The sequence below is a fragment of the Cinclus cinclus genome, chromosome 3, assembly GCF_963662255.1.
Source record: "Cinclus cinclus chromosome 3, bCinCin1.1, whole genome shotgun sequence".
NCBI classification, from domain to species: Eukaryota; Metazoa; Chordata; class Aves; order Passeriformes; family Cinclidae; genus Cinclus; species Cinclus cinclus.
In genome coordinates, this window is record NC_085048.1 from 77,088,352 (window position 1) to 77,103,672 (window position 15,321).

General features: G+C 38.3%; 1 protein-coding gene across 1 annotated transcript in view; it reads right to left on the reverse strand.

Moving 5' to 3' along the window:
- Positions 1 to 15,321, reverse strand: part of BIRC6 (baculoviral IAP repeat containing 6) — a 174,380-nt gene that overhangs the window by 156,890 nt on the left and 2,169 nt on the right. The window contains exon 2 of the mRNA XM_062490247.1: positions 1,866 to 2,047. Coding sequence (XP_062346231.1) covers positions 1,866 to 2,047 — 182 coding nt within the window. The remainder of the gene's footprint in view (positions 1 to 1,865; positions 2,048 to 15,321) is intronic.

Genomic DNA, 15,321 nt, shown 5'->3' on the forward strand with positions numbered 1-15,321 from the left:
TCAGAAGTTAGTTCTTAACATTCAGAAATAATGCAACTAGAAAAGAATGCTATAACCATTCATTTACAGACATTTTTTTCCAAGTCCCATCTGTTTTCAGCTTATCCCTATGTCAGCCAACTTCATGTTGACAGGTAAGATTTAAAGATATGCTTAATGTGCAAGGCACGGTGTATTCTAAATCTGCTGTTAGGTGCGTTAACATCTGAAAAACATTACAGGAATTCTTTCAAGTTACAAATACAAGGAAACAGTTCCCAAGGACAATGGTCAGCCAGTCCTTTAAACAACCACAAACTGCTCAAAACAGAACAGACCAAAAAGCCCCTTAATTATGTCCTTTGGAAGTTCAGGGGAAGAAAGACTGAAATAAGGCAAACCAGCTCCCTAGCTAAGGCTGTATCAGAAGAATAACACATACACAGTGGAAGTTCCTAAACTTCAGTGTTCTACAGTGATTTCAAAACTGCATAAAGGTTGCTTCATAACTTGTTAATGGTGACAATTAGAAATGCATAAAGGTGCACTGCGTTATAAGCAGATCAAACTACTTAAAAGACTCCTGAAATTAAGTGCAAAAATTTGCAGAAAAGTTCCAGAGACAAAAAAAAAACCTAAACACCCTTCCTTGGATGAATGTTCTTGACCTTTCTAAGATGAAAGAGATGGACAGATGTGTTTGTATGATATTTGCTTAATATTGACTAAATTTTTCCAAGGTCTGGGTTACTCCCTCTTTACAATTAAAAGTGAGAACTTGAGACTGATAATATTTTGCCTCCTTCCTTACTGATCTGGTGATGGAACTCCCAAAAGTATTCCTACTGAACTCCACATTTCTTTTTCTACAGGAAGGATCTTTACAGAGAAGTGCTGTAAATAAGGGCCTCTAAACTATTTAGAGCCAAAGAATCTTTGTGCCAAAAAAAACCACAAACTTATAGGCTGTATTGAACCATGTGAGACTGCAAACCTGTGACAGCAGACCTTATGAAAGGAAATCCTGACCTCTGACAATTCCTTCACACTCAGCCACACATACCAAGATTTTTTAGTAACCCACAAAGGGTAGAAAAATTATGCCAGTGGGCTGCAAGCATCAGGAACCCAGAAAGCTCTCTTCAGAGACATCTATGAAACATTTTATTGCTGTTACTATTACTCAAGTCACATAGTTAAAAACCACACATATAACACACATTCTTGATTCATAGTAAGAACCTGTTATTCAGTACTTCAGAAGCATATTAATAATTTACACCAATGCTGAGGATAAACAAATGCAACAAAATCTTAAGCATTACACTCTAAGCAGAAATGCCTACATTAGCTTCTCTTAAAGTGATACTAAATGCTCCAACCACTAAGTACTGCGTTACAGCTGATCCAAACATAAAAGGGAAGCCAGTTTTGCACAGAAAAAAGTATTTTGTTAGGCCAGCTGACCTTGCTAGAAAACTTAGATTCCAATTCTAATTCTTCACATGATGAAACACCGTATTACCCGACTTTATCTTTCTTTCCCTGAAAGACTATAACAACAAATCAGGGATGCCTAACAAGCCAGACTGACTTCTAGAAGTGCTTATAGATTCCATATACAAGCACTGACAAAGTGAGGAAATGCGTCCTTATTTCTGGTCACTAAAAAGTTCTTTCATCTGAAATAATTTGGTGTTGAGGCATGCTCTTATTTGTTTGAGATACAAGCAACTGTGAAAAGCTATGGCCCTATGACAGCTAATAACTAAGAAACTTTTCCATTACATGGTTTTAATATCACTCTAGGAACTCAGAGTCAAATGTCTGGTTTCAGAATTTCTGACAGTTATTTACATACCTCTTCTTGTTCCCCCCCATCTTACCTCTGTAACTGGCAATTCAAGCTGAACCACGTCATCTTGTTTTGAAACAGGCGTTTGCAGAGCTGTGTCTAACAGTAAGATACCATTGAGATCTTTCCTACATCCTACTGCATAATCGTCCACAAAGATCACTTTATCCACAGCAGAAATATACTGACATTTCACCCGTCCACCTGGTTTAGCTATAAAGGGAAGATAAAATGCAAGATCTAATTAGAAACATGCTTTTATAGAAAGGACCTCTTATTACTGTTTAGGGAAGCAATGTAACATTTTGGCAAAATCTTTACTTCTTGAGATGATCAAAACCTTGCATTTTAGCAACCATAATTTTCACCAAGCTTTTATATTTCCTACATTAAAAAACAAAGTACCAAAATCTACACATCCCATCAATAACCACAACCATTTTATTCCTACAGAGGAAACCATTAATTTAAGTCCTCCTCCTACCAGGAGGCCTCAACTAGAGTTTCCAACTTAAAGAAGATGCCTGGTGTACTTGATACAAGTTGACAGTCAATAATAAGAATTAAATTGTACAAACCAGCATGAACACTGAGACAAAATTGCTAAATTACCATTAAGGCTTATTAACTCTACTTCATCAAGCAAAACAATACTTAAACATCTCAAAACTAAGTACAGCTTGTACCATGTACCAGTACGTGTTCCTTGAGACAATACTGCAGCTCATTTCTACTCAGTGCTGCACATGTGATGTCAGTAACAAGTTTGAGAAGTTTGGTGAAGGCAGAGGAAGACTGTCAGCAGATAAATAAGGAAAGGCTGTGGAAATGGATATTATCCCCTAAAATGCTTAATGTTACTTGTCACTACTACGAGTCTAAAGCTGAACTAAATGCAACCCATTTAAAATGCTACTTGCATAGAAGGCAAACTGCTTTCTATCACAGAGTAAGATGCCACTCCAGAAAGAGATCCTGTGTATGTTACAAATACATGGACACATTCTCCAACGGCAGCTGAAAATGCTGCATTGTCAACATAGATGTCTTCCTGTCACACAGGAACAGAAGTTTCATTAAATTTTGCATTAATCATGTCCTGCCTATGTTCTCCTCTTTCCTCAGACACTGGACACCGTTTTTGTTATAAATAATTTAAAAATCACTTAATAATTTTTAAAATAATTTTAAAATTTGATAGCTAGCATACAGTAAAACATCTGGGTAAGGACAGCTACATAATTCTGTCCTCTTCACATTTTGATAGAGTTAAATGGAAATTAAAATTGCTGGAAATATAGGGCACATGAATCTGACCACATTACATTTGTGGTATCCTCTCTTTGAAAATGCAGGTAAAGAACAGTTGTCAGCTGCCCTTCTCATCAAGATTTCAGAAACAATGACTCATATACTCACAAAACAAAGGACATATGCCTTTGCCTGCATTAAGTATACTGCAATTGTAATCATTGACACAGCAGTCAGAAACACTTCAAGAGTCTGGAATCACTTGATAGTTGTGAAGTCTTTGGTCCTTGCTCAGCAAAAAAGGGTTCTCTGAATGGTAAATCAACTAATTCCAAACTGTGTTTTAGCCAATACATTGGAGATACTTGCACAAGACTTTCTACAGCCAACACAGCTGCAGAAAAGGAAGCAAACCGTTCTACAGGAAAATAAATTTTGCCAAGAATTCAAATACAACTTTTAGCATCTTTAAAAAAGTATTAAGTTTCAACTGTGTACTGGAAACTATTATGCAAATAAACTGAACAGTATCTGATGCACTAAACTAGAAACCTCAGTAGATTCTGATGGTGTTAGCAGACTATCCAGAGTGATCCAAGGGTTGGATCACTACAGGACACTTTCTTTAACACATCACTTCCCTCCTCCCCCCTCCCAGAGAAAATGGAAAAAGCAGCTCACCCTTTGTGGCAGTGCCAGCACCATGAACACTTTCTTCTGCACCTTTCTTACTTCCTGTCAAGCACAGGAGTATGTTCATGCCCTGTCCCAAGGAGTTCAGCAGTCTGTAGAAGCCCCAGTCAAGGGAAAGCCCATGTGGCTTTCCAGGCTAGACCATTCTTACTTCATCAATTTTGTAGTGATGTTAATGAAATCTCATGTCTAAAGCAGCAAACAGCTAATATCCTCCTGAGTAAATGGTCCAAATCCTTAGAAGCCAATGATTACTAACGAGGCAGATAACAGCATTTCTGCTCCATTGCAAAACAAAGTAAGAAGTTATAACTACAGAACAAGCAATACATTGCCTACCAGTTGTGACTTTCCCTGTGCTAGCTAATATTCTGGTTGGTTGTAGTGACAGAAAGATTGGCCAAATTATCTCTAGAAAGTTATTTACAATTGCTGTTTTTATTTTATTTGAAGCACATAAAAACAAAACAGGCTCCCTTACCCTAAATTGATGGAGCGCCAAGGAAATTATTCAATCAATATTGAATATTTTCCCAAAACCCAGAAAAACACATTCTGTAACTGACTAGCTTACACAGAATAGCCTCTGAGTTGCTGAGAAGCTTTTTTGCAAATAGGAGTTTATTTTTTAAAGTTCACGAAACACATTTCAAGATGATTCTAACGCTAGTCACATAGTCTACATATGGCTGACCATATGATTATAATAAAAGACCAAGAACCAGGAAACCAAGGAATATAACAAGTCACCACTACAGAAGTAGTAACCTAGAAGTTATGCCTAGAAAAGTTAAATCATGCTAAAGCATTGTCAGAAGTGTCCTTTCTAACTCAGGATCAATATTTTACAATGTACTTAAGCACTCTGCCAATTTCCTTTGAAGAACACACTGGTGCCCCTCTAACATTATATCCTGCCTGTCCAGCCTAAGTTTACTGGTAATAAATAGTGATCTGCATCTTCACAAACCACAGCTAAAAAGTTTCATGTAAAATCACTAAATTACTTAAGCTAGATCATCAAAACCCAACTGTTACTCTCATTTTAGCCCCAGTTGCTTTAGCTGTAATTTACTTTGAGTGCTAGAAGAAAAAAGCAGTCATTCAAAGTTTCTAAAGATTTTGCTTTTTAGTCTTGGCACAAGTGAATTATAGCAACTCCCAATATCTTCAGCCTATCTGCCTAGGATTAAAAACAAAACAACTCACAAAGAAGTCATTATACCTTTTGTCAGTTCCAACAAGGAAACCTGGCAGGCTGCTAGCATGCTAGAAGTGCAAATCCAATAGCATATTACACTATGGTATGTCATCTACCACCACATTAGAACTAGCAACCTAAAACTTAAAACCAAACAAACATCAAACTGCAGAAATTAAGAACCTGAGAAAACTAACATTTCACTTCCAGCTTCTTCATTTCAAACAATACAGAACCAAGACCAGCAATCCTGGGCTCAAAATCTGACCTACGAGAATATTACAGAAAAAAAATCTTGGGAGAATTCATAACAATCTAAACAGCATCTGTCATGCCCCTTGCCTGTGGGCATTAAGATGAACCAAACCAATTAGAGAATTAGCCTTGCATTTCAAGAAGTAGAACACTGAAAAAGTTTGTCTCCATCTCTCTGCTGAAGATAGTTTCAACCTCAAAGCTCTAGAGCTTAAGAGAAGTGGCAGTCACCTGCACATGCTTGGCCACCATCATGAAGAGATACATATTAACACCAGCAGTAACATCTTTCTTTTGTGATATTGAAAAAGGTTAATTCACCTAGAAAACTGTGAGCCAGGAATGGTATTAAAACATTTCAAAGTCAGTAATACCCTTGACAAGAAGCTTCTAATACAGAGCAAAAATGCCCCTCCAGTAATTTCTAAATTAAACTAACACTTACCTGCAGTTATTAAAGTGAGAGTGGTAAACACATGCATCATAATACTAATTCTATAATGCTAAGACCCAAGTCCAATCAAATATCTAAAGGAACATTCATAACTTTGATCTATGAATGTCACTAGGTCTTTAAATTAAGAATTAAAGTAACATTTTTAGAGAAACAGAAATCCCATCAGCCCAGTAGAACACATACCTTATGTGCATTAATACAAATTTCTACATCTTTAATTTAAGTTAAAATATCCAAATAATATCTCAGTACTCATTTCAAAATACTGCAAGCATGCAAAAAATAAACAAATTAAGTTTCAGGAGATCAAAAGCTCTATCTATTCCATTAATTTTATACCGTAAGATTTGAACATCAGGCTACTTAAAGAGAATCCAAACCTCAAGAGAAGTCCAGATTAGTGAACAGCAAAACTATCCTATCCATTTGAGACAAAACCACTTACTGCCAAAACCTCACTCAGCTATTTATCACACATTTTCCACATGTACCTGGGATTAACAAAACCTTACCTATCAGCTGTCCTCATTTGTTACAAGGCAAGTGCCTTTCTTATTGCTAACACTTCATGCAATCATAAAACCAACTGAAAGTTAGCAAGTACAAAACCTAATTACATGCTTGCTAAACAATCCGCCAAGACAAGCGAATCAGAATACTTGGAGTTTGAGGAAGTTCTGCAATACAAATAATAATAAAAAAATTTCCTGTCCTAAAGTTCAACTTGCTGTCTTAACTTGCTATATTTGCAGGAATCTACTTTAAACTAATACCTCAGAAAATCACAACTATGGATGAGCTGCAAAGGACTCACACATAAAAAAGAATAAAGAGCAAATCACTGCAAGTCTGGTCTAAAAATAAAGTTGTCTCCAAATTATTTCACATCAGTGGCTCCCAATTGAAACAAAGACATGGTGGTTATGAACAGTTGGGAACACCACAAGATGTCTAATGCCTGGCCAAATCAGGCCATCACTGCTCATAATTACTAAATGTATCAGTTAGAGATTCTCCCTTGTTCTTCCTCTTCCTCATGCACATCCACTGTGGATACTTCAGCAGTGGAGTTTTATCTTCCAAATCCAGGCCCAGCCCCTTATTTGCACTAAACATTACTTCACCAAAGCAGTCTGCTGTCATCACAAAGGCACTCCATGACCCCCTCCTTTCCCCAAAACAGAAACATTCTCAAACTTTAGGAAAGAATAGAAAGGAAACTATTAGATGAACACAAGTTTAAGTTCCTATTTTAGACAAATTACATAAATAGCTTAAACCAGGTATATACAAGCAACATTTTCTCTTTTAGATTTCACTATATGCATACACCTACATCTGGAAGAGCTGTCCAAAATGATGTAATAAAGAAAAAACACACTAGAGCTGAAGCAGGAAAGAAAATAAAAAATGTTCTCCAAAGAGCAAGAATGCTGAGACAAACACCCAGATTTGCATCACAAATTGCCTTCAAACTCACTTATTTGCAAAAACTGGAATTAGTTAATAAACAAGATGTGATCTAAAGTTTACCTTTTCCTTTAGCAACAAGCAGGACAGAGTTGCTTCAGTATCAGTTTCATTATATGATAGCTGGTTTTAATAATCCTTATTAATTGGATGGTGTGTTATCTAGGCCAAAGCACTGGAGACTGCCACATACATATTAACTAGATGTTTCTGCTCAAGCAACTACTACAAAAAGCTAAGAGTAACACTTGAAAGGTTTCAGAACATAAACAAAACCCCACTGAGATCAAGACAGTTCATATTTCACTTGCTTTGCAGATATAGAGTCCTCTCCCCCTGTACAGACTCAAAATGAGAGTGAATCAGCAGGAAGATGCTGTTGAGCTCCTTGTGCCCGTGTTCTTTGTGTGGTTTCAGATCTCCATGTATCCAACATCACTGGCATCACTTGTATGTACAGAACACAACTGCTCAGAACTTTACACCGTTATCCCAAGAACAAATCAGGAAAGATTTCACAAGGTATTCTAGAATCCTTCCTGCAAGTCCCAGGAAACTGTGAGAATGTAACTCCCTGCAATTCTTCTGCAAACACCTCACAGAGGGTACATTCTTCTCCAAAACTTTTCTTAAAGTGAAAAATGATGAAAAAATTTGAGGAAAGTTTTCTTTCAAAGAGTGCAGACGGACAGATTACACAGCTTCCACCCACAACCAGACACGGGCAAGGAACACTTCACAGCTCAGTAACAGGAAGTTCCCGTTCTTCAAGTGCTAGTCCCATCACAGCATTTCAAAACAAAGAAACTTTGCCAGATGAAATTTTACTACCAGTTCCTCTTTTGGTCCCTCAAGTGGCATCTGAGTTCACCCATTATGCATCCTGCAGTCTCTGCAACAGGAGAAAACATCTCCACATATGGCACTTTTTGAACTCCCAAGACTGTCTGGCAGGAAATGGTTTAGCTTCTCACCCTTCCAAGCTCCAGTATCATAAGGAGATTCCAAGACATCATGCTGGAAGAGGCAGTTAAGTTCTCAAAAGCAGATGGATGGGTTACAAGGCAATTAAAAAACTGGCTACATTGTCATGCCCAAAGTTAATCCTTAAGGATACAACACCTAGCAGGAAGTCAGTTATGAGTAGCATTCAACAAAGCCTGATACATAGTTCTCTACCTTCAATGGCCTGGATGGTGGGACAGGCTGCACTTTCATTCCCACTGTGAATTACACCAACAGGAGAAGACTGAGGGCAACTGATGCATTAAATGGCAGGGCTGCTTTATCCAAGGATCTCAGACAGAGAGAATAGCTTGACACACATCTCCTGATGTTCAGTGAAGATAAATGCAAGGTCTTACACCCAGAATGGGATACAACCCCATACATCAAGAGAAGTCAGGGACCAATTGTCTGGATGGGAACCCAGCAGAAAGAACTTGGGGATCCTGATGGACAGGCTGAACAAGAGGCAGCAGTGCATCCTCTCAGCAACAAACTGTTACCATAGAGGAGACCACGGGAAAAGATCAGTCTCCTCTAATCAGCAATAAGCCCGCATCGAGAATATCAGTTCCATCTCTGCTCCTCCATCTGAGATATCAGCACATATGTGGCAGTCCCATGAAGGGGGTACTAAAAAGTGAGGGGGCTAGAGCATACAACATGTGGGAAATGACTAAGATAACTGCGCTTGTTTAGTCTGCAGAAAAAGAGGTTTAGCAGAAAATCTAACAGCAGTCTTCCATTACTGCAGCAGTAGTTCAAAAGCTATTTTCGACAGCTGAATTACTACCTTTCTGTTTTGGACATTACTTTAAAAAAACTGTACTGACCAGAGAAGCAGGCATAGTGGGTCAGATGAAAATGCTCATAACCCAATATTTTGCCCAAGACACTAGTCTAAACCAAGTGGTTAGTGAAGAATTTAAGAAAGGCAATCTACACAATGGTTCTCTCCTGTAACAGTCTCAGCCCCAGCCAATTTGCGTTTAGGGACCTTCTGACCCAAAAAGGATTTTGATTATTATAATGACCTTTGACAGATTTTTCCTCTATCACTTTGTCCAACACTGCTGTAATTCCACAAACAGATAGCATTCACAATGCCTGTAGCCAGGAGCTCCATATTTTATTATTTCTTACAGTTACTTCTTTTGATGCCCCCAGCTCCTGTACTTGAATAATCAACTCCCAATTCTGATTTTTCACATCCTCATTCTCTCAACTCCTCATTCCAAATCATCCCCATCATCTTTTTCAGACTGAATACTGTTCCACATATATAAATCATTCCACACCTTAAGTTTCTAGTTCGGTTACACTCTTTCTGAGATGGAAATACAACACAGACATTGAAAAAGGATATATAATCAGATGAGCTCTTGACAGCTTCTCTAGCATTTACTTCTACAGTAACAACTGAGCATTTAACTGGTATTTCATATTCCTAGCACAACTCCAAGATCTCATTCTGGTACTATGAGTTAGTTCAGAGCCTGGTACACCAGGCTACAACACCACTAAATTCTTACAAGCATTTCAAGTTTATTAAATGCATTTTCTAGTAACTACTTCTACACAGGGAAGCTGAAGTAGAACAGACTAGATTCATGCACATTTTAGTTATATTTAAAAATGAAAAACTGTTCTTTAGGATGCTTTACAAATTCTTCAGAGAAGCTGGCAAAATTAAAAGGCATTGCATACTTTAAACACTTCTTTGCAACATAAGAATAGTTGAACACAGTGATCACCTCAGTTAAACCTGAGTTGTGTCACTAAAGAAGGACATTCAGAAAAGCTACTTTAAGCCTGGCATCTTCTGTAGGTATTGGGAAGCAGGTTACTCCACAGATTAAGGATTTTTTCTTTCTCATTATGGCATGGGGAGGGAGCCTGAGATTATTTTCTTGAAAAATGCTGGTCTTGTGACTTCTCACTCACAAAAGCTGTAGAAAACTACTAAAAATGTTCAGCAAGCAGTGTTACATGTCATCATTTACATCACAACATAAATCTAGGATCCTGCAGAAGACAGGTCAGCTAAGTCTACTCCATTGTTTCTCCACATTAACCACACTGCCTTCTTATTCTCCAGTTTAGCACTATAATTCCAGTCTTCAGTGCCATGTTCCCAGCTTCCTACTTCCTAACCCTTTCCTCATTGTCACTCAGGCACTCCTTTGTGCCTGTTAGTATAAAGTGCCATCTTTCACCCTCCCAGTTCTTCCTTTCAATATGGAGTTTTTCACAAATCTTTGTAGCCTGCTGCCCAGTAAACATGAGTTTACCAAACTGCTCTCCGACAGCTGCCAAATGCAACAATGAGATCCTGAGCGCACAGTCAGATCAGGGAAGTGCAGTGGATCAAAGAGCTTTCCCTCCCTAGACTGTACAGGGGACTGAAGAACTGCTGACAGACTGTATGCTATGTGAGCCTTCATTAACCAGCACTTGTGACTGGATGTTTTCAAGACAACTTCAGCAAATTCCCTCTAAAGTTACACATTAAAAGGCTATCAATACTCACTGAATGACCCTAGGAAATAGCTCAAGATATTTTTTTTTCAATATAATAGTGTTTCTATTGATGTGACAGATAAGTTATTATCCATAATTTTACACTTTTAAACTTATACCCAATGTTTATTGACTATCATCCTTATCTGTGGAATGTTCTTTCCCCATAATGCACAGGAATCGTCAAAATAAATGCTCTGCAGACTTCCTGTCTACTTTTTCACTAGCAGTGTACACTGGGTCCTTAACAAATCTTGATATTCTTCCCAAAGGCAAGGCAGCAAAGGACTTGCAAGTGTTAGTATTCATCTGTATTTCACAAATGAAAGAACTCAGGCCAATAGCTGTTCTTTCTTGAAACTTCTACTCAGTGACAAGCACTCATCTGGTGACTACAAGCAGTTAGTGCAATTAAGAGAGCATTAACTATTTAAAGGACAGCTTACTAACAGCAGAAAGCAATACTGTAGCATCACTTAAGAACCACCAGGAAAGTGAACTGACCCATGCATAAATTTTTTATTTTCAAATTTTAGAAAGACTGTGAAAGGTCAGTGATCCCATTGGAACAGACAACATGCAACAATCTATCTCACAACATGACCTGGGACAGATTGATACACTCAAAAGTTGTTCATGAGTCCACGGGATTGCAAGCCTCATCTCCATCTTCAAGGCAGCTGAAGAAACGTTTTTAAAATATGTCATACTTATTGTTCAGGGAAAATTAAAGAATACTTGTAAAAGCAAGGATGGACAGCTTTGTTTCCTGATTTGAAAGTAACTTGGAAAGAAAACCTGAAATAGCAGATCAATACCATACCAAAAAAATCAGACCTAATCATTATTTAGAAAAAATTAAGGTTAATCTTAATCTAGGACAGATTTTTCTTATAGTCTGTTTCATAAAACTTAAGATGCTCTATTTCACTTAAGTTATGGATACCAGCACAACAGCAACCATAAAAACATAGTTATGAACAATGTAACTAAAGACACAGAAAGTGGTTCTACTGGGCCAGCTAATGTGGTGGGCTGCTAGAAAGGACCAGCTGTAGGACAAGAGAGTATGTTAGATCCAAACCACTGATCACCAGGATGCTGAGAACAGTAAAAGATCAGGCTTTTAGAGATCACTAGGCTGGGCAGTGAGTAAAAGCCTTCTCCATTCATTACTTCAAGTCCAACAGAGATACACCTGCTTTTATCCATAATGTTCCAGACTTGAACTATCAGTTATCTATCAGAATATATTTCTGCCAAGTTTCTTCTACAACTTACACAGCACAGTACATAGCGTAACTGGGAGCTGAGCTGAAGGGTTTATCACATAGGCATATTAAAAAAAGCTCTCTTGACCAAAGCTGCATAATAATCAGCAGAGAGGTGAAAGTCAGTTTTCCTGAGAAACTTTCATATCAATAAGAAATGCCTTAACTACCCATGAGACAATTAGGGCAGGAAGACAAAGTTCAAATCCCTGACACAAATCCCAGCACAGTGTTTCCTCTTTAGGTCACTAAGAAGCATATTAGGGTTCATCTTCCTGCAGAAGACCTTTTTCAAAGTCCATGTGTATAGGTCTAAGAAATTTCAGATTCTCTGACATTAAAGCATTCTGCAACCTTCAATAATACTGCACTGCTGTTGCAATGACAGCCATGAATCCATTGGTCCAGATATGAAAGATCTGTCAATAAAACAAAAAAAAAAAATATTGTGTGATCATGCCTGGCAACATAACATGCCTGCATTGCTGCCTGTTAAAACTTCTGAATCAATGCATGAAACATGAACATGCAAACATCCCTTGAAAGCTACATAAAAAGATCTCTAATTTTACTCTATTTTAGCTCCTGCTGAAGATAATCCAGATGTGCTTCAACAGAGCCTGGAAATATCAACTAACAGCATTTTGACAGTCTGGCAAGATGCTTGGTAAGGAAGAAGGGATATTTGGCATACTCTGATTAAGCTAGCAGACAAATGGAGCTCACAGCAGTCTAGAGCCTTTGTTAGTATAAGACACCAAACTCAAATCTAACCTTTCTCTTATCCTGTTTCTCAAATGCCTAAGGTGCCTCATGAATTATCTTAAAATCACATAAATCAATTAAATGATCTCTTTAAGAATTATTTCACCCAGATTAGCAGTCACCCAAGTATTCTCAAGTGCAAGGTGGGCTGTAGCAGATCACTAGATTTGACAACATTCCCTATGTGACAAGAAATTCTGTATTTATAGCAAGGTGCTTCAACATCACCATTATTATTATTATTATTATTATTGTTTCAAAATGGAACAAAAGAATATAAGAAACAAAAATATGGAAGAAATTCGCCCCAAGAACTTGAGCAGTATTAACAGTGAGCTTCAAACAGTTGGAATTGTTGATGGCGTCTTCAAGTAAGTCAAGTGTAGAACTGGATGACTGAGTACCCCAGCAGTTTCTTCCTAAAGTGCAAATTCCCTCTATGACTTCCAAGTGGCAAAGGAAAATCTTTTCCTCTTGTTTTGTCTTCTGCATCACATGGAAAATAATCTGAAAGAAACAGAGCTGGATACCCCTTGAGAAATTTCCAAGGCACCATAATTTAAAGTTAGACAGCTGAAAAAAAAACAAGAGTTGTCTTTTCTTCCCAAAAAAAGAACTCTGACAGGTAATGGTGCTGAACTTGCTGGCACAGGTGAGCCTCCTGGGCTGGGATCTATTTACTTCTAAGTTCTTCTGATGGAGGAACAGCCCTTGAAGGCCTCCAACGACAATGCAGAAGCCCTGTTCTCCCTGCAGGAACTGGTATATATGTATCATGAACACATCCTTCCCTGTACAGATTCTGAAGCCCATATTTTGATTCCTGTTAGGGCTTCTACAGTAATTTAGAAGGCCTTAGCTACAAAACACTGTGCATTTTAGCAAACAAGGCTCTGAAGTTACTGCTACACCAAATTAATCTAGAAATACCTACTGGAACTGTCCATCTGACAGTACATTTTAGTTTCTTATTTTAATCCTGCTCAAGCTTCTCTGGGAATTACAGCACTCTCCCAGTTTAGGCAGTTTTCTTATTTCATTTGTAAACAGAAGGGACTGATAAATCAAATACCTCCATGAACCCTAAGAGAGTCACTCAAGACTAATCTGGAAATTTGTTTAGATTCTTCAGGGGTTTTTTGTCTTGCTGTTTTGGTTTGCTTCTTTTGAGGCCAAGGAAAAAGCTCACCTTTAATGCTGTGTTTGGAGATTGCTCATGTATGCTTTCTGGCTACCAGTGTTCAACTTGAAACTGAAACCACAGAAACATTTAAATGTCTAAGAGGGAAAATAAAGTACTTGACAGACTTGTGTGACAGATTCAAAACCAGTCCTGACTAACCACTACTAGCAAACAAACAGAAAGGCAGAACATCCAGAAATCACAAGAATTTTCCTTGCACTCTCAGTCTGGTTCTCTGAAATGCACAGTGTGCATGAAACAGTCTTGAGTGAATAAAAAGGACAACCTTGTGACCAGGTAAGACAGAGCTTAATGTTAGTGTTACCTGATTTTCCCCCCTACTTTTATGCACTACCATGCTCTGGGCTGTTGCAAATGATCACCGGGTCCTCTTGAATAGGCCCACAGGGTTCATACTGGAAACAGATTACAGATGATTACACACCTTCAAGAGACAGCTGCTGAAGATTCAGCATGGTACAACAATCCACCCTGAATTGCTACAGACAGGGCTCAGAAGAACAATCCCTGGATCACCACATACATTAGATGAATGAAGTTCACATGTGCAACCGAAGCACACAGACCACATCTCAATGTCTTGACCTGATCTATAACTGAATCGTCTTCTGGCTGTGAATCTTTTGCCTTGCTCTTTTACACACCAAAGAGCAATCTGCATTTCTATTCTAACAAAGGCAGCCTCCACTGCTCTACCACATTCAGCATTCCACAGGTTCAATCTTTTCACAGAGAATGAGCTCAAAGCTTAATATATATTTCCGCAGTGAACTGTGACTGCAAATACAAAACACACTGAGGCTTGGTTGTGTTTCTTTTCCTCCCCTATTCTGCCTTGATAGGAGAATCTTTTCCTTGCTCTGCTTTCTAGAAAGAGGCATGCTACATTTTGTTTTTCTTTGGGTAACAAGCAACAGCATTTCTGTCCAACATAAATCTTTTGGCAAGGCAGAAGACCTGCAGCCTCAATTACCAAGGAGGACAAGCAGTCTCCCAGGAGAAGCAGTTTTAATTCCTAGAGACTCTATTTTTAGTTATAGTACCAGAAGTCCCTGAAGCAACAATATCCTTTGACCTGTCATTTATGGCAGGGGAGGGAACAGGGACAGAGTTGGTCTACAGGTCTGAGTGTCCAGCTACTACTATACTACATTAAAAGAGCCCACACTGTACAGTGCAGGCAGACATCAGAGAGCTGCTAAATTCCCTTCTCCTTCCCTTCCCAAAGACGGCAGGAAGAGAGAACAAGAGTGAACAGAATTGCTAATAGCCGCAACAGACACCAACCACTGAGATGAACCGGATTTCTGACAGGCATGCCAGTCTGAATCTGTAAGAAAATTAATCTAAAGTTTCTTCAAACTAAACTAAGAATATAATATTTTTTCCTCAGTA